General features: G+C 39.9%; 2 protein-coding genes across 3 annotated transcripts in view; one reads left to right on the top strand and one right to left on the bottom strand.

Moving 5' to 3' along the window:
• LOC109398653 (uncharacterized) overlaps nucleotides 1-26,252 on the bottom strand; it is a 227,714-nt gene that overhangs the window by 120,338 nt on the left and 81,124 nt on the right. The gene's annotated exons all lie outside the window — the stretch shown is intronic.
• On the top strand, nucleotides 224-20,666 carry LOC109419706 (PI-PLC X domain-containing protein 1). Of its 2 annotated transcripts, none has more exons than XM_029877654.2 (3): nucleotides 224-922; nucleotides 1,314-1,775; nucleotides 19,655-20,666. In XM_029877654.2, the coding sequence occupies exons 1-3, from the start codon at nucleotides 802-804 to the stop codon at nucleotides 20,641-20,643; spliced, it is 1,572 nt and encodes a 523-aa protein (XP_029733514.1). In that variant the 5' UTR covers nucleotides 224-801; the 3' UTR covers nucleotides 20,644-20,666. The 2 variants fall into 2 exon arrangements, with proteins under 2 accessions (XP_029733514.1, XP_029733515.1); XM_029877655.2 differs by having other exon boundaries at nucleotides 237-901.

Below are 26,252 nucleotides of genomic sequence, written 5' to 3'. Positions count from 1 at the left end.
CTTCATTAAGATTATCGTAATGATACATTCTGTTTGATACCGTTAAACGTCACCCTCTCATTGATCATCGTCATCGTTAGCAGTCACTCTCAGTCTCAACTGCCGTAGATCTCTCAATAACGGTGGTAGATCACACTAAAGCGTGCGTCGTTGATTCCGCATTGCACAGTGGTCGCATAACTCTATAATAAATGCCATCACATCCAGTCAAGCATGGCTCCGGTTGGCGAGCGCTCGTCGGCGGTACAGCAGGGCTGCTGGGGAACTCCCTTCGCACTCGCTGCCACTAGTCGCCTTAGTAGGTACTTACCCACCGTATAGTATGACGACTGACTACGGCAGTCATTAAACAGCAACTCGGAGGCAGAGTTGAGCCACTACCGAGGTCGCGGAGCTGCTTGACTGTAGTACCTAACTATTAAGCACACTACTCGGCCAGTCAGTTGGGTGACAATGCTGCTCGAGAGAGGATCGGTTCTATAGCACGCGAGATTTAAACCGTTCGAAACGGACCAAAGTGTGAAATTTGGATATCATGCGCGAAGACAGTCGAAATAGAGCTTATAATTTGCATCCGCTTTCACCCGGAGGAGGGTGGTGCCGAATCTGACGATTTTTAACAAGCAGCAGCTGATTGCGGTGGGTGGGTGCGTGTGTGTGTCTGGTGCTGCGGTCATAGTGCGCGATTCGAAAAAAATATAACTTTTTATCGCACGTCGTTTTTTTTGGAGGTTTGCTTCGCGACAGCGACTGTGGAGGTCGGAGCGCGTGTGAAATATAGTGCCATATTTTGTTGTTGATATGTGCGGAAAGCGGACGACGATTGCGGTTTGGTGGTCGCTGCTGGCGTGGATGCTGCAGCTGTCGATTATCCAATTGGGTCAAGCGCAGCGAATAATTGGTGAGAAATTTCCGCAGTCCGGTGAGAATTTGAGGTGGATTGCATTTGATTGAATGGATTTTGCACGTCTCCTCCTCTTCTCTTCTTGTCGTAACGTCTCCACTGGGGCAAAGCCTGCTTCTCAGCTTCCACAGTTTTTAACTGAGAGCTTCCTCTGCCAATGACCTTTTTGCATGTGTGGCAAGCACAAAGATACTCTATGCCCAAGGAAATCAAGGAAATTTACAAGAATTTTCGCTATAACTTTGATTAAGTTTTAGCTGTTTTGAAAATATATCTGATTTATACTTGAGGTTATTTTTCCCGAAAGTCGATTCAACCAAATGTGCGTTTACACCCTTGGCCTGCTTATTTAGAATACGACTTGTGACCACGTTTTCTAACAAACGGAACCACTATCTCTCGGTTGCAGGTGATCGCGTCTACGAGCCGAAGATCTCCGACTTGTACATGACCGTAAATGCGCGCTACCGAACTTTGGAGCTGACCTGGAGGAATTTCAACGACCCAACCGGGTTCATTGTGTTGACGGAGCATTATCCTATTAGAGCGTTTGAGCAGAAGCTCTACTACGTTACGTACGATGATTTACAGACGACGACGACGGCGGCAGCACAACCAAGCAGTACACCCCGGAGCAGTAATGGGTTCGGAGAAGACGACACCGGCAGTGGGAGTGAGGATTTAGCAAATGGAATGGAATCAATGATGACGACGACGACGACGACGATGGTGACGGAACAACCGGCAGTGTCCACTACGCCGATGGTCGAGGTGGGATGGGAGTACGACCATTGGGATGAGTACGGCGAACGTAAGAAGCCGGTGCTGTTCTCCATTCAGCCGATGTACGTTAACGGATGGACTGCCACCGGTAAGTGATGACGGCGAGGTGGGGACGCTGTTGGGGTTGGGGGATTCAATTTATTAGCGTCAATTTCAGTGGGACTAGATAAATATTGAATTGTACCTAGACGAATGCGAGATGGAAGTGCATAATGTTTGTACAGTGACATATGGACGACTTTCGAAGGAGTTAGTTATTTCAGCCATGAAATTATTTCTAATATGGGAAATTATGATGAATGGATTCAATTATGTTTGATGGATGTTTGTGTTTCTTCAATGTGTTTAAACAAAACCCAGAAACTGTATTTCACCTGCATTGCTCAATTGGAGCAGCTGGTATCCCCAAGATCTTGAAGGTAAAAGGAAAGACAAACGAATGTTCCTATGAATCGTGTTATGTGAGATTCAAATTTGCTGGAAAAGTTTCTTTAACACAGTAAGAGCAATCGTTTCGAAATCAGCCTAATAGACTCGTGGTGTGCCTTCCCTTATTGATGGTGTGATACTCCAATATGCATTATGTGCCTAGAAATAAACAGTTAGAGGGGTACAATAAAAACCTAACCACTAGCAGAGTATGTGGAGTATCAGAGCACCCTGCACAGTATTATGCTTCTACAGTGCTAACCGGATCAGTGGTGCAGTTGACCTACTTTTTCTCCGAGAAGGGTAGATGATTACCTAAGAAAGGAAGCTATACGACATTTCCAGCTCAACGCACGAATCACGGTGGAGCGGACCTGGTGTGATGGTTAAAGAACGTGACTATCACGCCGAGGACCTGGGATCGAATCATACTCCCTTTAAACTCGTAAAAAGTGAGTTCATACTTCGGAAGGGAAGTAAAGAGTGGGTCCTGAGATGCTAGGGCTAAAAATTTCGTTAATACAGAGAAAAAAAGCATGAATCACGTATGAAATTTCGCTCAAAGATATATGAATTTCTATCCAAACATATTTTTCATGTTATTTGTTTTGCAATATTCTCAACCTAACTTCTGAAACATGCGTATGAAAAAAATCCCAATTTCCTCTTCAAAAAATTATAACTGAAAACAATTTGTTGGATTGAAATGATGTCTTCGAAAATATTTCAGAATATTTGAAGGAGTTTAAAAAAAAATATACTAAATTATATTCATCATGTAAATCAGACACATTTCAATTGTTCAAAACCTTACACTTAGTTGTTTTTTTTATACTTCTATAGAAACTTATAGACTCAAACTTCTAAAAATTTCTAGATTCAAACTTTGCCAAGTAGTCCAGGATGGTCAAAGGCTTCTAACATTTTTTTCACGAATTTTATTTTTTGTCTTAGGAGACAAGCGGGTGATCGAAAATTGTTTGGAAAATTATAGGACATTGGAATCATATAGACATATATTTTAGATCTGATGATGGCTCAAGACGAATAGGTCGAAACGTAATAAATTAAAGCCTCGATTTATCAATCATCGAAAACATCAACAATTAATGAATATAAAAAACAGCCAAGAAACTGTCACGACTAAAAGCGTAGGCAAAAACTGTGCGATTATAACTAATGATTAAGCTACAAACGATAGGCTTTTAATAGTAAAATTTACTCGCGCTACAGTGTCTTGCGAAAATATCGCTACACATGCACCAAAGCGAGCGCTATTTCAAATTGAATGTACAATCAAATAGAGCACTGCCGTTCCGCACAAGGGAACACAACTTCTATTCCTTGAAAATGGTGAAATACATTACCAAAAACGTCGGAGAGTTAGGCACTATTGTTCTTGCAGCTCTGAAAGACTGCAAAAGCCTGAAAATATAATAATTCCTTATATAAAAATATATAACGGTTGAGATTTCGGTAAAATATTACTGAACTCGGTGATGTTAACTAAGTGTTATAGGAAGCTATAGGTAGAATACCTAAAAGATTTCCTGTAGTCAATTAAAAAAATTAGATGATTTTAAGAAATGATGGAAGGAATCTGTGAATGTAATTTGAAAAATCCTTGAAGAAATATCTGGAGAACACTGCAACCTATTGAGATATTTGTAAAAGGAATTCCTGTCACAATATTTGATAGGAATTTTTTATGGAATTCCTTATAGCATCGATAGCGAAATTTTGGAGAATATCATGAAGGATTTTTTTTTAGAAAATTCATGAAGGGATTACTGGAGTAATTCCTAGAGTACGCTCTGTATTCTGCAGAAAACTTTGGGATATTTTCTTCAGAAACAACTGAAAGAAATCAAGCAAGAATCTGTTAAGCAATTTCGGTAGAATTTTTTGGAGGGAACCCTAAATAAATGTCTGGAGTCATTTTGAAAAAAAAATATGAAGAAAAGAATTCGTGAAAGAATCCCTGGAAGAATTTGTGAAGAAACCGCTAGAAGATTTTTTGAAAAAAACATTGGAAGAATTTCTGAAGAAATCTGTGGGGAAATTCGCGAAAGATTTTCTGAGGAATTGTGGCGATTTCTAAAGGAATTTATAAATGGTTTTCTAGTTCAGTGCAAGACATTCTAAATGAATATTTGGAAAATTTCTGTTTTTAATCCATAAATATTTTGAAAATATAGGTATACACAATCAAAAAAAAAAAAACTGACTTTGGTGATGGTTTTCTAAAATCTCCATCGCTGAGTGTTCGGTAAACATTTTTTCCAAAAACATAAGTAAAACAAACCACTTCCACCAAACTTTAGTAGGTGTTATCGTTTATTTGTCAAACGTTACGAAGTTCAGTAAAAGTTTCTGCATTTACTGATTTTTCCAACAATTATGTTAACTGAACGTTCTGCGGTTTATATTTCGGTAAAACATTGTCAAAGTCGGTGGAGTCATTTCATAGAAAATCGATATAGTGCATCTCCAAATATCGTGATACTTATATCAGAGATGTGTTTCTTAGTTTTTGAGATATTGAAAAAGCCATATATTTAGATTTTTGAAAGAATATATCTGTGAGATATTCTGAAGATTTTTATATAATGTTTTCTGAACAAAACTCCAGAAATCCCTGGAAGATTTCGTTAAACATTTTTGAATAACTGGAAAAGTTTTTAAACAAATCTTTGGAAGAAATTTCTGTTGGAATTTATTATTAATGGTTTTCTGAAAGAATAACTGGTGGAATTTCACAAGAAATCCGTGACAGATTTTTCGAAAGAACTGCCGAAGAAATTTCTGAAAGAATACATGGAGGAAATTTTTAGGAAATACGGTTTTTTGGGGAATCTTTGGAGAAAAAATTGGAGCAGACTTTGGAGGAATTTCTGAAAAAAAAAATCATGGAGAAATTTCTTAAACAATCCTTGGTATATAATAAAAAAAAATCAATGGAAGACTTGCATAAGAAATTAACGCAGGAATTGCTTTAGGAATCTGTAGAGGGTTTTCAGTAGAGTTTCTGGATGGCTTTTTCAAAAGAATTTCGTGGAATATTTTCTTTACTAATTACTGAATACTGACGGTTTTATAAAGCACTGCTTTAAACCTAGTATGATGCTGGGGTCAATATGACCCAGACGGTCACGCTGAACGTACACTACGCCATCGTGGTGTGAAAATCCTAACATCTTAGGAAGGTTAAATATTTCCGGAGGATTCTCTATCCATATCCATTCTTCATCTATTCCTAAAGCAAAGGCAAGAGAATCTTCTGAAGAAATTTCATGTATGCCCAAGCAGCACATGTGTTATAAAAGAGTCGCGTAGTGCAGTTTTTTGGTTGCGCACGAATCAAAGTCAAGTAATTCTAACTTGGGATTAAAATAACATAACTATAGCTCATGTGCAACTAAAAAAAACTGCGCTGCGTGACTATCCTGTGGCATGTGTGCTGCTTGGGAGCATTTATTGGCTGTTTAATAGAAGATTTTCTTAACGGATTTTTAAAAGAAATTTCAGGATAAACTTCTTCTTCTTCTTCATGGCTCTACGTCTTGGCCTGCCTCGCTTCAAGGTAGGTAATTTTAAGTAGCCAATGGAAGATTTTCCAGTCCAATCTCTAAATTGTCCAGGACTCCTTAGAATAAATCTGTGCGACTTTCTAAAGAAATACGCATATTATTCTCTAAAGGAAACTTTGGATGGTTTTTCTAAACAAGCTCTGAAGGATTGTCTTTTGGAATCCCTGGAAGATTTTCTAGAGGAAACTGTTGAATATTTGGAAAAATTTTCAAAAAAATTCTTGAATAAGTTTCTGTTGGATTTTTTTTTTCTCTGATTTTCTGAGACAAATGCTGGCAAAATTTCAGAAGGAATCCGTGGAAGATTTTCTGTAGGAATACAAAGAGGAATTTCTGAGAAAATGAATTGAGACAATTCTGACGTAATCCATAATGGATTTTTCAGGGTATCTTTGGAAAAAAAAATCGGATAAATATCTGGAGAAGCTGTGGAGGAACTTCTGAAAAAATTCAATTTTTTCAATAGAAGATTTTATGAAATTTTTGGCGGATAACTTATAATAATTCCTGAAGTAATCTCTTCCAGGCAGTCGCTCAGGAGGATTATCTCAAGGGGTCAGTGGATGAGTTTCTGAAGAAATTCATGGAAGATATATTTAAGAATTCTTCGGAAACATTTCTTGAAAATCTCTGGAATAATTTATGAAGAAACACTGTAAAAATTTCTAAAGCCTTCTATGTAAAATTTTAAGAAAGTTTTTGTCATAAATTTCTGCAGCAAATTGTTGAATGAACTTAGAACGTTCCATGAAAGAGTTTGTGGAGAAATCCTTAGAGCAATTTCCAAAGGAAGCCCTGGAATAATTTCTATAATAAATTTTAGATAAACAAAAAAAAATATTCGGAAAATTTTTGAATAACCTGGAAGATTTTTTGAAAGAAACCCTGGAGAAAATGTTTGAGGAATCTTCGGAGATTTTCTTATGGCATCCTTGGGAATTTCATGGGAATCACTGGACAATTTTCAGACAGTCGCTTAGGAGTAAATTCTGAAAGAACCTCTGGATGGATTACTTAGGGAAACCTTCCAGTCTTTAAAGTTTTTCTCTTAAAGAATTTTCGAAGTGATCCTTGGATATCATAGATAAATTTCGTGGGCATTTCAAGCAAGACTTTCGAACAATATACTTTAAGAAATTTTTGGAGGAATTCCTAGTTGAATTTCTGAAGGAATCCCTGGAAAAAATCTGAAACAAATCCTGAACAACATTTCGAAAATACGCGCCAACTTGTGATGGCCTCTGGAAATAATGGAAATTCGGAAAATACCAACGTAGTTCGTTTTATTTAGGCATATTCACGTGAAAACTAGTACATTGAGCTGGGAAAAGTTGAACATTGTCCAATTTTGGAGAGCTTAGCCCTCCCAACTACGACACAAGTTGGCGCCTATGTTTTGTTTGGAACATATTTCGAAATAATTCGTGAAATATCGGAGAAATTTTCTAAAACAATTTAACCAGTTTGTTTATAAAAGAACACCTGGGAGAACTTTTCACGAATCTCTGAAAGATTTTCAGAAACAATCGCTGGAGAAATTTTCGAAAAATTGTTTAGAGCATCGTTCCCAAAAGTTCATAATATTTTCTATTAGTTTTAGAGCAGGTCCGGTAGCCAAAGTTAGTTTTACAATTTAACTTTGTGAATTCGATATGACTACTGCTACGAGCCTAGACCTGAAGTTCTGCAGATATGCAATGTTAGAGTTAATACCGAATATAAATGCTGTAACTGCTGTAGGTGTCGAGGAAGGACTGAACTGCATGATGGTTTGGACGATCTTGAATGTATATACAGTGGGGACCCGATTTTGTCAGCCCCCGATTTTTGACTCGATTTTGTAAGCCTTTTTTGAAGTAGAAAAAATAAATGTGTTTTTCATTCAGCATTTCATTTTTATAATCAATATTAATGCAGTTGACGTTTTCAGCCGTCATTTAAAAATTACGTAATGAACAAAGCTCGTGTAACTTTTGAAAACGGTCAAACTTATTTTTGCAAACTAACACATTTATGCCATTTTAGCGCCCAACCCTAGCCAATGTTTTAAACCAATATTGTTTTAAGTTGCTAAAAGGTAAAAGGTAAAAGGTAAAAGCTAAAAGATTCCCGCTTTCTCTCTTCTTGGCGTACCGTTCCAACTGGGGCACAGCTTGCTCCTCAGCTTAGTATTTTATGAGAACTTTCCAATTATTAACTGAGATCCCCCACGGGCCATGTCTATTTTACATACGTATATCGTGTGGTAGTCATGGAGATATTTTATGCAATTCAGTATCATAATTTAAATTTTATGTAACTCATTTTGGTATAATAATAGCCAATTTATCCGAACTGGTTCATTATGCAACTGAAATGAGTTGCATAATGAAAAATAGTTGTATAATGTTCATAATGCAACTCATTTGAATTGCATTATGAATATTATGCAACTCGGCAAGCCTCGTTGGATAAATGTACGACTCGTGCTGAAAAAATCAACTTTTTGCAACTGATTACATAAATAACTATTATACACAAGGTAGTTAAGGAAATGTCGATTATGAGACGTATCTGGACCAACCGGGAATCAAACCCGTCATCCTCAGCATGGTTTTGCTAATTGCACATATACTTACCACATCGGCTATATTGGCTTAAAGACTATTCTTCCCTATTTTCCCTTAAACAGAACAAACACTAAACGCTGCCTGTTGTTTTGATTACAAGTCAACCAATTTATTTCTTCTTTCCGGCATCTCTGGGATTCCTTCAGGTTTATTTGCTAGGATTGCTCCACAAAATTTTTAATGAGATTTGTGTTGTAGATTCCTTGCTTAGATTGCTTCAAAAATTGCTGTCGGAATTCTTCCAGGAAGTTATCCATTAGAAACCCCTAAGGAATTCGCGGTGGGATTTCCCCAGAAATTCTTCCTGCGGTTCCGACAAGAATGTTTGCTTCGTTTCTTGTAAGTATTTTTAATGGTGTTTCTCTAAGAATTTCGCCGGAAGTTTTTAAAGAAATTCTTTCGAGGATTTTAAAACGATTCATTCAGATGTATCTCGTTAAGACTTTTCCTGGCACTCCTACTGTGATTTCTCTTGAAGTTTTTCTTGTGATTCGTTCAGGAACTCCTGCAAGGATTTCTTTGCAAACTGTTGCTGGTATTCCTACAGGACTATTTCCAAAAATTTCTACATGAACTTCTACAGCGATGTATCCAGAGGTTTCTCCAAGGATTTCTCCAATAATACATCCTATAATTGCTACGTGGATTTAAGCAGGGATTTTCCTTGCGGTTCTTTCGAGACATCCTGCTGGAATTTCTTCATACATATGTACTTTGATAGTCCATGGACTGCAGGAGTTCCTCTAAGATTTTATCTGGAAATTTCTATACGAACCCTTTCAGATATTTCCCTGAGAATTGTTCATGCGTGCTTTCTATGATTCCCCCAGTGATTCCTTCTGGAACTCCTTCTGAGATTCTTCCAGAAATTATTGCTGGTATTCCTGTAGTACTTTATCCCGTAATTTCTTCAGGTACTCCTCGAGTGATGTATTCAGAAAACTCTGTAAATCTACGGATGGAACAAATTTCCCAAATATAGGAGAGCGTGCCCCTGGAACCAACCTACTAATGAATAAATCTAGCTATTTTCCTAGGGTTTTTTTTTTTCAAGAATTCCTCTTAGGATTTTTTGAGGGATCCTTCTAGGAATTTTTAAAAATGTTCCTCTATTAATGCCTTCCGTTATTACTAATATAAGGATTCCTCTAGAGATTTCACTATGATTCCTCTGTTAGATTTCCCACTTGAGCATTCCTTTAGAAGATCTTGTTGAAAATTCTCCTGGAATTCATGCTAGAATTTATCAACCCATATCTACTCTGATTTCTTTTCAAGCTGCTCAAGATACTTCCCCAGCATTTTTTTCAGGAATTTTTCCATGGTTTTCTCGAGGAGATTTCTTCAAAGATTGCAACAGGGATTCTTTAAATGATTTTTTCAGGAAATGCTCCAGGAATTCCTCCAGGGATGTTTCTAAGGATTTCTACGGAGATTGCAGTAATGATTCTTTTAGAAATTATTTTGGTGCTGTCATTTGTGGTAATCTCAAACGTGAAGACGTATAAGCAGTATTTCAGTAGCAGGTGTAGCTCAAATCTTCGGTGGAAAAAGGATGCATATTTGTTGGTGAGCTCATTTTATTTCATTTATTTAGTTCAACATCAAACTCATGATAACACATAATCAACAATTTTCCGCCATAATACTCGATTTGCGGCTGCAGCTCCAACGTCGGCCACGCCCATCGCTCGCCAGATACGCTCCACCTGATCCGCCCATCGTGCTCTCTGTGCTCCACGCTTCTTGTACCAACCGGATGGTTAGCAAACACCAACTTTACAGGGTTGTTGTCCGGCATTCTTGCAACATGCCCTGTCCACCGTATCTGTCCAGCTTTAGCCTTTTACAGGATGTTGGGTTCACCGTAGAGTGCAGCGAGCTCGTGGTTCATCTGTCTCCGCCACACACCATTTTCCTGCACGCGTCGCTCGAAAACTCCGAGTGCCTGTAGGTCCTCCTCGAGCATCGTCCATGCCTCGTGTCCGTAGAAGAGAACCACCAGTCTCATTAGCTTCTTGTACATCATACATTTGGTGTGGAGATGAATCGCAGTTTCTTCAGCATGTACTTTGTCTTAGCCGCATTCATCATCAGTCCGACCTTTGCTGTTTCACGTTTCAGGCACAGTTCTGCCACCGTTCCAAATGTTCTAGCAATAATATCCATATCATCTGCAAAACATGTTAAATAGTAGGCAGGAAAGTCCATCACCTTGTCGTAGTCCCCGTCGAGATTCGAATAAACTGGATAGTTCACCCGAAATCCTTGCGCTGTTCTGCACACCGTCCATCGTTGCTCTTATCAGTCTGGTAAGCTTCCCGGGAAAGCTGTTCTCGTCCATGATTTTCCATAGCTCTGTGCGGTCGATACTGTCGTATGCCGCTTTGAAGTCGATGAACAGGTGGTGCGTTGGGACCTGGTATTCACGGCATTTCTGGAGGATTTGCCGTAAGGTGAAGATCTGGTCCGTTATCGAGCGGTCGTCGATGAAACCGGCTTGGTAATTTTCCACGAACTCATTTACTTATGTGAAATACGACGGAAGATGATCTGGGATAGCACCATGTAGGCGGCATTCAAAATGGCGATCGCTTGAAAGCTCACACAAGCTTACACATATCCTTTCCTTCTATCCTTCCGGTAGCTGTTCGGTTTCCCAAATCTTGATTACTAACTGATGCAGACAGGTGGCCAACTTTCCCGGGCCCATCTTTATGAGTTATGCTGCGACACCGTCCTTACCAGCCGCTTTGTTGTTTTTGAGCTGGTGGATGGCATCCTTAACTTCCCTCAGCGTGGGAGTTGGTTCGTTTCCGTCCTCTGCTGCACCAACATAGTAATTTCCTCCGCTACCTTGATCCTCCGTACCTACGTTCTCTTCGCCATTCAGGTGCTTGTCGAAGTGCTGCTTCTACCTTTCGATCAGCTCACGTTTCTCCGTCAGGAGGCTCCCGTTCTTATCTCTGCAGATTTCTGCTTGCGGAACGTAATCTTTGCGGGATGCGTGATACAGAGCTCGTTCCATCTTATTTTTTAAACTAATAATATTTACTGAAATATTGTGGAAAGGTTGGTCATATTGATATGCTTGTTTCACATTTTAATTTTTGTTAGTTTTGAAATTTATAACTAATCCCTAGGTCTCTAGCTACAAAGTGCATTCCCTATCGGTGTTTGGAACGAGTCGGATGTGAATGTCCGTTTCTCTTCGCGCGGTAGCCTTCGTAGTTAGTAGAGTTTTTTTTCCCTCGCGCTGAGGGTTTTTTATATCGATAGTATCCTACTAGTGCGGAGTGTAGTGCCGCAAGGCGAATCCCTCCGATGTTGGGGAGCGAGTTGCATAGCAACATCGTCCAGCTTTAATCTCGAGGCAAGCATAACTGCCCATCATAAACAACGCACCACGACGACGACGACGACGACGACGACGACGACGACGACGACGACGACGACGCCGGTAACGACGAAGTGAAAAATTCGACGATAAAGGTCATCAGCGTACAACAGCAGCAGCAGCCCAAGCCATCGCCACCAACAAGCTACCTACCTACATATAGGTATACAAAGGCTGCGCACAGACCAGTTGAGTATTTTGTATCTTTTTCGCCGCTCTATTGTTCCCCAGTCCACCGTCTAGCTCGCAGTAAAAAAATTATTTCGATTTGAGTTTCGATGGTACAGTAGTTCCCCCCGGTTCACGGCCCATTCACACCACACTATTTTTTTTAGTTTTAAGTTTTTTTTTTTTGAGTTGCTATCCTTTCTATTCTTTGATTTTTTTTTGTTTTTTTTTTTTCAACATTTTCTCATATTATATTAGTATTTAAGTAGATACAAACATTGAATTGATTTTTTCTAAGTTGCTATCCTTTTTCTATAAGTTTTTTTTTCCTCTTTCTTGCCCCTTTTCTCCCGATATCACTTTACTTCGTATTAGAACAGGTGTTGAGACTATTTTTTTTTTTGGTTTGACACCGTTTTGCTCTGCCGCATTTTAACCACAGTGGTTCAAAACCCCTTTTTTCTGGATTTATTTTTGCTTTTTTGATTTGGTTATTTTTCTCGACGTAGGACTATTGGTTGAATTCAGGTAGGACCACGTCTTCGAATTAGTGCTTTTTTTTTAGTTGCTATCCTTCTCTTTCTTTGTTTTTTTTTTTGTTTTTCTTTTTTTTTCTCCTTCAATATTTTTTTTTTATAGATATTTAAGTTGGTAAACGTTTTTTTTTGGATTGTTGTTTTTTTTCCGTTCTCCCGGTTTAACTTTATATTGAACATCTGGTTGGTTATATTGGTTTTTTATTGCCATTGTCTGGCATAAGGTATAATAAAATAGGCCTGCATGGAAACGAATGACACTGGTGGGAGTTCACCGGATCTCGTAATTTCATCCGATGATGAGACAGGCTCTGGTCTGTCAACTATTTCAATAGAACAAATTCAGAATTCTGACGCCATGGAAACTGGCGATAATGAAAACGATCCAGGGGTTCCCCATGTACGTTGTGTTGTTTCTTCCGGAATCGTTCCAATTAGTTCTTTGGTGAAAGAAACACGGTCCCAGCCCATGGTAAAAACTCCCTTGGCTACAAATTTCTCTCAGCCTGGCATTTCTTCTCAGCCCGCTGTATTCTCTTCTATCCCTGGATCTTCTTCTAACCCGGTGAGCCCCCGCCAGAAAGTTTATCCACCCGGATCTAAGGGTCCCTTTCTGGTTTTCTTTCGGCCCAAACCGAATGGAAAAAAATTAAACAAATTACAAATCGCAAATGATCTGGCAAAATCGTTTCGCGGAGTTCTGGAGATAGACTCACCCAGCCGCGACAAACTGCGTGTCACAGTAAATGATCCCGATCAGGCGACAAAGATCGCTAACTTTGAGCTCTTTACGCGGGAATATAAAACATATCTGCCTAGCCTCGAGATAGAGTGCTACGGAGTGGTCACCGAAGATAATTTAACCTGTGCTGCAATCATGTCTGGAGCTGGTGGGTTTAAAAATCGTGCCGTCCCACTGGTTCCAGTACTTGATGCCGTCCAAATGAATAAGGCACAAACTGACGGCTCAAAACAACCGTCGAATTCTTTCCGGGTGACCTTTTCCGGCACCGCTCTTCCGAGCGTTCTCGTGGTTGGGCTTCTTCGATTACCTGTTCGCCTCTACGAACCGAAGGTAATGCATTGTGCAAAATGCCAGCAGTTGGGACACACCGCACTTTACTGTAGCAATAAACCACGTTGCGGTATGTGCGGTGAACAACATGCGGAGGGCTCCTGCAATATGGAGCCAAAATGTGCCACTTGTGGCGAATCTCCGCCCCACGAGCTCAGTGCATGCCCGAAGTACGTAGAGCGGGAGAAACACTCCATAAACTCCTTAAAACAGCGGTCAAGGCGATCTTATGCAGAAATGCTGAAAAAGATCGCCCCGACTGCTGTTCCAGTTGCCCAACCTTCTACTAGCACTAATATCTTTGCAACCCTGCCAGATAACGATCAAGGCTCTGACTCTGAGGATGGTGTAGAGTACACTATAATTGAGACAGGGACAAAAAGAAAGCGAGCTGTTGCAAAACGGCACATGCAACAGCGAGCTTCTCAAAACGTTCCTGTTGCTCAACCAGCTCGTCAAACCCCTCTGATAAAATCAAGAAGTGGCGGGAGCACCAAAAAAGTATCGCCTCCAGGTTTCAAATTTTCGGCTGGAGATTTTCCGTCACTTCCGGGAGCATCTAAAACCCCAGATGCCCCAGTTTTTCGCCCAGAAAGCCAAAAGACTAGTCAACAGGAACGTCGACAAAATCCAGTCGGTCTTTCCGGAAAATTGACTCTCTCTGGGATAGTGGACATCATCTTCGAAACGCTTAATATCTCACCCGTAATAAGAAGTTTAATAAACATGGCACTTCCCTTTGTGACACCTCTTCTGAAGCAACTGGCTTCACAATGGCCGATTCTTGAATCTTTCATATCTTTCGATGGCTAATTTGTCCAGCGAGGTCGGAGATATGATTGAAGTCCTACAGTGGAATTGTAGAAGCCTAATTAAAAATATGGATGCGTTCAAATTTTTAGTTCACAGTACACGTTGTGACATATTTGCCCTTAGTGAAACATGGTTAACTTCCGATAAAGACATTTCTTTCCACGATTTTAATATTATTCGTCGTGATCGAGGGGATGGATATGGAGGGGTGATCTTGGGGATCAATGAGCTCCATTCCTTTTATAGAATTGATTTCCCCCCGATGAACGGCACTGAAATAGTTGCATGTCATGTTACTATACAAGGAAAAAGTTTCAGCGTCGCCAGTGTTTATATACCGCCTAGTACAAGAGTATCTCGCAGAGATCTTGCAGAAATATGCTGTGCTATGCCTGCGCCTTGGTTGATCCTAGGAGATTTTAATGCACACGGAACAGCCTGGGGGTCTCCGAAGGACGACAATCGCGCAACCCTTATATATGACCTCTGTGACTATTTCAATTTGACAATTTTGAACTCCGGGGAAGCAACGCGAATTAAACCTCCAGATCCTCCAAGTATGTTAGACCTCTCAATATGTTCGAATTCACTATCATTGGATTGCACGTGGAAGGTAATTCAGGATCCCCATGGTAGTGATCATCTGCCGATCAAAATTTCAATCACCAATGATTCGTGTCAGGCTCGCCAGATTGACGTCGCGTATGACCTCACGAAGCATATCGACTGGGGTAAATATGCTGAATTGGTCTCAGAGGGCGAGCAGTCGGTTGACGTTCTTCCACCGCAGGAAGAGTACCAATACTTGTCCGGGTTAATCGTCGAAAGTGCTCTACAAGCGCAGCGTAGACCGGTTCCGGGAACTTCGATACGGCGAAGAACCCCCACATTGTGGTGGGATGAGGAATGTACCGGAGCCTATCGCGAAAGATCCGCCGCGTTTAAAACATATCGGAAGCGAGGTACACGGGAGAACTACGAGTGGTATTCCTCTCTCGACCATAAGTTCGCGAACCTCGTGAAGGCGAAGAAACGTGGTTATTGGAGGAATTTCGTCAACGGCTTATCGCGGGAGACGTCAATGCGAACTCTCTGGACGGTCGGAAGGAGAATGCGCAACGCGGTATCGGTTAATGAGGATCGAGAAAGCTCGCCTCGATGGATTTTCGATTTCGCAAAGAAAGTCTGTCCGGATTCGGTCCAAGTACAAGCGAATTGTCGTCGTTATCCACCCGAAAGGAATGCAATGGATTCACCCTTTTCGATGCTAGAATTCTCACTCGCGCTTCTGTCATGTAACAACTCTGCCCCAGGAATGGATAGAATTAAGTTCAACTTGCTTAAAAACCTCCCAGACGTCGCAAAGAGGCGCTTGTTGAATTTATTCAATCTATTCTTGGAGAGCAACACTGTTCCGGATGACTGGAGACGAGTGAGGGTTATTGCCATTCAAAAGCCCGGGAAGCCCGCGTCGGATCACAACTCGTACCGTCCAATTGCGATGTTGTCGTGCTTACGGAAGCTGCTAGAGAAGATGATTCTCCATCGGCTTGACAAATGGGTTGAATCGAATGGCCTTCTTTCAGATACTCAATTCGGTTTCCGCAGAGGCAAGGGAACGAGCGATTGTCTGGCGCTGCTTTCTACAGAAATTCAACTGGCCTACGCTCAAAAAGAGCAAATGGGCTCAGTATTTTTGGATATTAAGAGGGCTTTTGATGCCGTTTGCGTTGATGTCCTTTCAGACAAACTCCACGAGTGTGGGCTTTCTCCGATTTTAAACAACTATTTGTACAACTTGTTGTCTGAGAAGCACATGTTTTTCTCTCATGGAACCTCGGCAACTTCACGAATTAGTTACATGGGTCTCCCCCAGGGCTCATGCTTAAGCCCCCTTCTTTACAATTTTTACGTCAGAGATATCGACGAATGTCTCGTGGAAAATTGCACGCTACGACAGCTTGCGGACGACGCCGTGGTCTCTATCACCGGACCAGAGGCGGAAGATCTGCAAGGACCACTGCAAGATACCTTAGACAATTTGTCTGCTTGGGCTGTAAAGCTGGGTATCGAATTCTCTCCGGAGAAAACTGAGTTAGTTGTCTTTTCTAGGAAGCGTGATCCAGCAGATCTAGAGCTTCAATTTTTGGGTAGGGAACTCACTCAAAGTCTTTCACATATGTATCTGGGGGTCTGGTTCGACTCTAAAGGCACCTGGGGAAAGCACATTAATTATCTGTATCAGAAGTGCCAACAACGAATCAACTTCATGCGTACACTTACCGGAACATGGTGGGGAGCCCACCCGGAAGATCTGATAAAGCTTTATCGTACAACGATACTGTCGGTTCTCGAATACGGTAGCTTTTGCTTTCAGTCCGCCGCGAAAACACACATACTGAAGCTAGAGCGTATCCAGTATCGCTGTCTTCGGATCGCGTTAGGCTGCATGAACTCGACGCACACAATGAGTTTGGAGGTACTAGCAGCAGTACTCCCTTTATCAGATCGTTTCGTGGAATTGTCGTTAAGGTTCCTCATCCGCTGTGAGGTGCTGAATCCATTGGTAATTGAAAACTTTGAAAAGCTGATCGAACGATTTCATCAAACAAAGTTTATGACAGTGTACTACTCGTACATGACTCTGGAGGTTCATCCTTCTTCGAATGTTCTCAACCGTGATTGCTTCCCAGACTTCTCCAATTCCACTATAGTTTTTGATCTGTCCATGTTGCAAGAAATCCGTGGAATTCCAGATCCGCTCCGATCGGAGCACATCCCAAAAATTTTTGCAAACAAGTTTGGCCAAGTCAGTTGCGACAGAAGGTTTTTCACTGACGGGTCAAAAACAAATGATTCCACTGGATTTGGTGTATTTAATGAGCTTCATAGCGCCGCCCATAAACTTCAAAGTCCTTGCTCAGTATACATCGCAGAATTGGCGGCTATACACTACGCATTAGAGCGAATTGCCTCTCTTCCCTCTGATCAATATTTCATTTTTACGGATAGTCTCAGCTCAATTGAGGCTATTCGCTCAATGAGGCCGGTGAAGCACTCCCCGTATTTCCTGAACGAAATTCGATCAATTCGGAGTGCTTTATCGCATCAAGCATATAACATCACTTTGGTTTGGGTCCCTTCACATTGCTCGATCCCGGGCAATGAGAAAGCGGACTCACTCGCCAAAGTGGGCGCTATGGAAGGCGATATTTATGACCGTCATATCGCTTTCAATGAATTTTTTTCGATTGCTCGTCAGCATGCCTTGGTTAGCTGGCAACAAAAATGGGATGCAGGAGAGTTGGGCAGGTGGTTACACTCAATTCTCCCACAGGTATCGAAGACGGCGTGGTTCAAGGGGTTGGATATGGGTCGAGATTTTATCAAGATAATGTGTCGACTTATGTCCAATCACTACTCTCTGGGCTCGCATTTCTATCGAATAGGGCTCACAGATAGCAATCGTTGTAGCTGTGGTGCAGGCTATCAAGATATCAACCATGTTGTGTGGGAATGTCCCGAATACGGTATTGCCAGATCCGATTTATGTGCATCCCTCAGGGCCCGAGGGAAACCAGAAAAGGAAGACATTAGAGATGTGTTGGGTAAACTTGATCTTGAGTATATGAAGCTTGTGTACGACTTCTTGAAGCAAGCTGAAGTCTTCGTCTGATATCCCCGTCTTGTTGTTCCACTTGTCCACCTCGTGTCTTTATTTGATATCCCAGTCTTGTTGCTTCACTTGTCCACCTCGTGTCCCCTCGAAAATCGTCTGTATGTATCGTTACAGGTTGTATGTCCACTCTACGTTTGACCAGCAGCAATACGCCACACCAAGCTGCCACGTGTCAATGAAAAGCCCCATCACCCTATCCTTTCCTCAAATATTTTTGTTCCCCCTAACCTCGACCAAACCGCGAGTTTTTCGGTTTCCCAAAACTAACATAGTTTATAAGACAAAAACATGAAATTGTAAATAGTTTTAACTGGATTCGGCTCCGTTATGCCTGTTGGCGCATGAGCCTTAAATAAATGATTAAGTAAAAAAAAAAAAAAAGCTACAAAGTACATCATATCAACATTCCCTCCCCTTATCGTAAGTACTTCTCCAGCACAGTTTTGACTTATGAGTTGAAAGTTCTGAAACTCTAGAAGTTGTACATTGAAATCGAGATTGGTTAGCCACTTACAAGTTCCGATTGTGAATTTCAATTTCAATTTCAATTGGCTGGCGTTAAGTCAGACCGGACCATCTGTTTTCAACGATTTCGGGAAAATGCCCTGAAAGAACTTAAGATGTGAAATGTAGTGCATTTTTGTCTGAAATACTATAGTTCCTTTTTGTAGCGAAACATCTGCTTCAAAATAATGAAGAAAAGTTTAGAGTTTTCGAATACCTTCGCATATCTTTACCTATCCAAAAAACCGCGTAGTCCACTCTGATCGAACGTCGACCAATTGTTCTGCTTAATCACGGAGTAGAATCTGCTTGAAACTACAAGTATACAATGCATCCGTGCTCCTATTTATGCTCAAATAATTACTTCCAAGCCGCTTCATTGAGATCACGTTACATTCCTCGTTTATTTTTGGAATACAAAAATCATTGAACTGTTTTATTCATTTTCACATCATTACTCCAAGCTCCGGCAACATGTGGAAAGCCGATTGCAGGAGAAAAAAAAACATCAAAATGTGTTTAATTCCATGTGTACAGCCTGCAGAGTTTGATAATACAAACCGAAAAAAAGTAGCCCAGCAGCTGCAATTATTATGCATACTTGTATTTACTCAGTTGCAGTTTTTAATTTGTTTGATTGTTTGTACTCACTACGGCCGGATGGAAGGGGGGGGGGGGGAAGGTCAACTTATTGGACATGTAGGTCGGGGTTGTTGTCCAGTTGAGGGGAAATCAATTTTTAATTAGCTTCGATTCCACCCGACTGTGCGGTTGCAGATTTCTGATTGTTGCGGTTGAACTATCGGGCCGTTATTTTTATGCTCTGATTTGCTGTATGTATACTGTATAGTTACCTGGAAGGATGTGCAAAAATGTTTTGTGACACGTGGTGGTGCGGAAAATTTTAATTGAATTTGATTCACATTACGCTAATTAGGTGGAACTGTGGGAGCAGGTTGATTCTAAAATTGCACCATCTACCGACCGTGGGAACCACCTGGCTCAGCGTAGAATTGGAAAATCGCCGTGAATCATACCCGCATCTGGCAGGCAGGCGGGCTTGTCTAATTACATCTGCCATGCCACGTCAATCCAGTCTCCAATTAGTAATGTGACTCATCCGGGTACATGTGTTACTAACTTCCTCTCGTTTCTTACGATTTCCAGACATAATCTACAACCGCGAGTGGTTGGATCAGGCCGACATCACGACCAGCTGCTACGGGTACTACGCGTACTTCATCAACGCGAACGGCACCATTCTGTCTGAGCACTGCATGAAGCTGTACCCCACCTGGATGAACGATTTGCGGTCGCACGTAGGACAATTTCGCATGAGGGAGCTGTTCATACCGGGGACGCACGATTCCGCTTCGTACAAGAAGAGTTCCAACTACCAGGAGAATATCGTTACAAAGTACTCACTCACGCAAGATGACGACATCCGGAAGCAGCTGTTGCAAGGGGTCCGGTACATTGACCTTCGAGTAGGTTACTACAAAGTGTCCAATCCACAATTCTGGGCCAATCATGGCATTACAAGACTGCATCCCCTGAAGCAGATTCTCAGTCAAGTTCGAGATTACGCTTTGGAGACGAACGAGATCATTATCCTGGACGTTCAGGAATTCCCCGTAGGATTCGGCAAACAGTACGACGTCCACGATAAGTTGATCAGACTGTTAAACGAAACCCTGCACGACGTTATGGCAGATCCGTCCATCTCCTGGGACGGACGACTCTCGGAAATCTGGGCGGGTAACAAAACCGTAATCCTCTGCTACGATCACGAATACGCCATACGATCGTACCCGCACGTAGTGTGGCGATCGGTCGAACAGAAGTGGGGAGACGTCCAATCGCTGGAAGAACTTAAATCCTTCCTCTTCAAAGTCCACTCACCGTACTACTTCAGGTTCTCGAACCGCCCGGTAGCGGACATGGCCGAACTCACCCCGGACCCCTGGGGAATCATAACCGATCGGTACGGAGGACTGCGGAAGATGGCCGACTCCGTCAACCGTTTCGTTACCAAGTGGTACTTCGAAGAGCTAGGGCCCATGGCCAACGTTGTGGCAGTGGATTTCATTCGGGGTACTAACATTATCGACGCTGCCATTTATTGGAACCAGAAGAGGGTTCCCAGTGGAAAATAAATCTCTGACCTGTTTCAAAAGCCGCCGTTTTAGTTGTGCGTGTGGGTTGGAGTAGCGAAGAAAGAAATCCTTACGTCGGGTGAATAGGGTTCAGTTATCCGCACCCGGGGGTTGTCTGCTTGTGCATTCATGAGGGCAGCACACTACATGGTTGAGTTCGGATGGAAAATCGGAAGATGAGGTTGATGGAGGGTGAATAGGGATTTGACCTCGTGTCACGTGCGTGTGTCTGTGCATGAATGGGGCTGCATGATAACCTGATCAGGGGGATATTTCAAATTTATTATAGGATGTATGCAGTATGTTGTTCCTTGTTTTACAAAAAAATGGAAATTTTGATAGTCAACTTTTTCTACTTCTTTATGGCTCTACGTCCCCACTGGGACTTGGCCTGCTTCGCTTCAACTTAGTGTTCTTTGAGCACTTCCACAGTTATTGATTGAAGGGCTTTCTTTGCCTGCATGAACTTGTATGTATATCGTGAAGCAAGTACAATGATACCCAATGCCCAGGGAGTCGAGAAAATTTTCCCGACCGGAACGGGAATCGAACCCGTCGTCTACGGATTGGCGATCCGTAGCCTTAACCACTAAACTAACTTTAGACCCCAGTTGTTTTTAAGTCAAATATTAGAAAATAATTGTTTTTACTAAACAAGTACCATGTTAAAATTTGAAGCTCGTGTGTGGGGGCTAAAAGCATGGCATTGTTTTTGACAAAAAAAAAGTATGTTATTCTAATTAAACCAATTATTTTAGGATCACGTATGGTCAAAAGTATGCTCAGAATTGCGATATATCCATCTCATTTGCTAGTTATTGGGAAAATAGAGCGTGGGATCTAAATATGGTCAAAACGCTTATTTTTCGGTGTTTTTTGCCAATAGCTGAAAAAACGAGAACCCTAGAAAGGACGCAGAACAAAACTATTGAAAAATTAAAAACACGTTGTTTGAAAGCAATTGATTCACCGACAAATCATCGCATAGATAGAGCTAGTGTTTTTAAGGAGAATCTGTTGCCAAGTAAAATTGAGAAATTTGTATGAGTGCCAGCCGGTTTGTCAGTGATTTATCTAAAATGAAGTCATGGGTTGTCGAGTTTTTTCGTCTCTTCAATATTTTGGGATTTTTAGTAGTCCGTTGCCAAAAAATGTTCTCTTTCTTCCGAAGGACGAAACCACATTTTTGTCTGGAGTGAAATTCAATCCCTGAATCTCAACGTGAAAGGCGTATTATTTAAGCATGTTACAAGGTCAGTTGAACAATTTTATTATTTATGAATTAGAATAATGCACGAGCTTCCAATATGTCTCGTTCAAAAGTATTTATCAATTCAAAAAAAATGTATGATTTTACAAATATCTTATAGAGTTACCTCAAGCAAATCAACAAGCAACATCAGTACGTTTAACCCCTTCGGGACGACTATTTTCACCAACCTCGCCGCTGTAGAACGCGTCAGCGAGGTGCAAATGACCCAACCGTCCTGAAAGGGTTAAGTTGCTTTCTAAAATACTTTTTCAATATCTGAGAATTTTTCATTCCTTCAAGAAAATTGCCATTATTTCACTCAGAAATTATCAAAACTTGTCCAAAGACTTTAAGTAGTATTTTTATCAAATAGATTTGAAAGTCGCATGTCTAAACATAAAAATCATGTCATCAATGTGCAATTTGATGCAATTCTTCGTTTTTTGCTTTTGGATTTGTTATTAAGTAATGGAGCATTTTTTTTCAAAATCAATTTTTGTGAAGAACTAGCCTAAGATTAACATGCACAAAATAAAAAAGGTATTTGTCATTTTTAGCAAAAAAAAAAAAAAATGATAAGCATTATCCACAAGGAAAAAATTTAGAAGATACCTCGATCTTTTCCGATTTTTTCACACCAATTTAGAAAATATTGCTCCGAAAAATCAAAAATCAAAAAATTGGGTATTGCATCAAATTTTGCCTTAAATACTCTTTAAAGACATTTGTCTGAAATGTACACATAATTTACCCCCCTCCCCCCCTCTTCTGCACGAATTCCTCACCGTAGGTAGGGGCTAAACCATCCAGATCAATGCCCCAGTGCAGGAAGAATAATCTGCATTTCAAAATTGGCAAAACAATATTTTACAATCGAGCCCTGAAGAAAGTCCACTCCGGACCGAAACGTCGACAAAGAATTAAAAGTATCCGATTCAAACTAGTTGACTGCTACAGCGAATCACACTATCAGATTTTCAAAAGCTTATAATAATATTTAGTACATTGAATATGCATTGTTTTTTTTTTCTAATAATTTGTAATGAACTTAGTAAAACAATTTGTTATTTTTTTTTAGAACATCATTTGATATTGTGTGTACAATTTTGACTCCCCAAATTCCACTGAGGGCTTTTGAAACTGCTGTGAGATCACATGGAACCCCTGAAATCATTATAAATCTCTGAAACCCGAAAATTACTCTGAAGGCCCCTTGAATTTCCCTGAAGTCACACAAACCGTTTGACATTCTTATGCAGCCATTCTTTAGAAAATCAATGTAGTGCAACTTTAAATGTAGTGATAATTGATGGGTTTGTAGTTCGTCGAAAATAAATGGACCCGTATTTTTTCATTATTTCAACATTAGTGTAACCCATTTAAAAATAAAAAGGGCCTAAAAATCATTTTTTTTTTAATTTTGAAATTTTCGAAAAATTTTAATTTTTGGACTTTTTGGCTGATATTTAATTTTTTTAGTCAAATATATTGAATTGTAGTTTTTAAGAAAAAATGCAAATTTATTAGTTTTTCACGGTTTAATGGACTCGGCACCTTAAAGGTGCTCTGGTTGATTTCATCAGAAAATTCAGGAAATTTGGAGTAACATATAAAATATCAGAGATGGAGGTTTTTTGTTTTACATGCGTTTTAGTTTGAAATCTTTTGTCCCCATTTTGAAATTCTCTGAAACACGATGAACCCCCTCTGAAATCCACTGAAATTCTTTTAAAACTTTCTTTCAACCCACTGAACCCTCTGGAAACTCACTTTAACCACTAAAGCTTCAAAACCATTCTAAAACCCTTTTAAAGCTTCACTGAAATTCACACTAAATAATCCATTTTAAAATGCCCTGAAATATTTTTATAAATGTCATTTCAGTAACCAGTAACCAAGTAGTTAACCCTGTTAAGCAGAAATATCATTTTTGCATCCCCAACAGATCAGGAGTTCTCAAACGTTTTGAGCTTGCGACTTACTTTTGGTAATATAGAATTTGGCGACCCACCAGTCTACGTTTCCATATCATGGGTTATTTTAGAAAATTAAGAGATATGTTTTCAATTTGCACATTTGATCGATCAATCATCAACGATAAAAACATTAAATGACGAATTTATTCAGTCTGGCTCCATCTAGTACTACAGAGTTTAGGCATTTTAGGTATTCTGTTCCATGTTTTATGAAGAAATTAATTTTATGTTCCTGCAGTATTTTAATTTTCTTTATTTTTCTCATGATTAAACTCAGCATAAATTTTAAGATCCATCAAATAGACCAGGATGGGAATGCTACTTTGTTTTGGCGGCAAGGGGATAAACATCAAGTAGTATTTTTTTAAAATTGAGATGCTGCTGGAAAGTCAGATAATTCCTCCTGTAGTTATTTGATTCTCATAAGTAGGTATGCTTCACTTCTTTTGATTTGATTCATTCAGCTGCACTGTTTTCATTACCAATAGTCAGCAACATTTTACTAACCCTCACTCCGTGGCACTCATAATACGCCTAAACAACTGACGCCGCTAATCGCACGGCTCCGACGCCCAGCAAAAAAAAATCTAAAATTTTAACGCTGAACTAGCCACGTGAATTTAACTGAAAAAATAAAATAAAAACAAACTACAAGCATCAACTTGATATAATGTAATTTTTTACAAAACACAAGGAAAACCTAAAATTTAACCAGATACACATACCTTTTGATTGAATACTTATTGTTTCTGAATCAATTTCGGAAAGCAGACAGTAGCTTCAATATTCAACATGCTTTGGTCTAAGATGCATAATATAAAACTGTAAATATTATTTAGGATAAACTTCTTTTGTAGAAATAACTTTTATGATTATTCTGTATTTTTTTCAATTTTGATTGACAGGTTAACAAGTTGTTCGGAATTTTAGCACATTTATTACAATATCGCTCAAACAGTCGTGACCCATGAAAATCAGCCCACGCCCACCAGTGGGTCATGCTCTGTAGTTTGAGCAACACCCCCTTGTAATAGATGTTTGGGTTAATTTTGACTATTTAAAATCTGTCAACAGGGCATTTTTTTAAATAATCGTACAAATTGGGTTGAAGGGCCTCAGATTTTCATGAAACTTTTTCCACAGGCAGAGCTCATGGATATATGAACAAAAAAAATTGAGGAAAATTCAGGGTCGCCTATTTTCCCGGAAAACTCAGGTGGATTTTTTTTTGTTTTTCCCTGACACTACTTACTTTGAAAAATCATAACTCAAGAACGAATCATCGTAGAAACAAAGTCTTTTTAGAAAATCAAAGCAAATTTTCTCAGAAATCCAAAAAAAAAACATGAACTGGAAAAAGTTTCCCACAAAATTTTTCACAGTTGAGAAAATTTGTAAAGAAAAACCGGAAAAACTATGCCTGAACTCGTAGAAAATTTTCGAAAAAATATTTATGAGAAGGTTATTTAATAAGCTTTAATCGCTAAAATTGTTGGAATGCACTTATTTTTCGTTTTTGAGTTATGGCACATTTGGACATTTTTCAACAAGCCCAGGTTAATCATCAACAAAATTGGCCATAACTCAAAAACGAAAAAAAGTGCATTCCAAAAATTTCAGCGATTAAAGCTTATAAAATAACCTTCTCAAAAATATTTTTTCGAAAATTTTCCACGAGTTTGGGCATAGTTTTTCCGGCTTTTCTTTACAAATTTTCTCAACTGTGGAAAATTTTGTGGGAATCTTTTTCCAGTTCATATTTTTTTTTGATTTCTGAGAAAATTTGCTTCCATTTTCTAAAAAAACACTTTGTTTCTACGATGCTTCGTTCTTGAGTTATGATTTTTCAAAGTAAGTAGTGTAAGGGGAAAACAAAAAAAATCCACCTGAGTTTTCCGGGAAAATAGGCGACCCTGAATTTTCCTCAATTTTTTTGTTCATATATCCATGAGCCCTGCCTGTGGAAAAAGTTGCATGAGAATCTGAGACCCTTCGGCCCAAACCCGTACGTACGGTAATAAAAACAAATCCCCAACAGAAAAAAAACCATATATTGGTAAATTCTTCAGAAGTTCCTGTAAAATTGTAGTTAACAGTAACAACCTGCAGCCTTGAAGAAGCATTCCAAAAGGTTACCTGAAAGTAGAGAGAATGGAGGGACAGCTATTAGTGATAGTGCAAGATTTTTATTTTAATAGGTTCAAAAGGTTACGTTATTGTGTGAACTTTTTTAAATTCTGAACCAAAAAGCATCGTTTTTAGCGCTTACCCACTCAACACACGATAGCAGATGATGTTGAATAGGATGCTGAAGTGGAGGCGATATGCGAACACTTTACACGCGGTTTAATGGAAGCAGGTACGCATATGGCCTTCACTCT

The sequence above is a fragment of the Aedes albopictus genome, chromosome 2 (assembly GCF_035046485.1).
Source record: "Aedes albopictus strain Foshan chromosome 2, AalbF5, whole genome shotgun sequence".
NCBI lineage: Eukaryota > Metazoa > Arthropoda > Insecta > Diptera > Culicidae > Aedes > Aedes albopictus.
The sequence above is the reverse complement of the archived record's forward strand: the minus strand, read 5'-3'. Positions and strand labels throughout refer to the sequence as shown.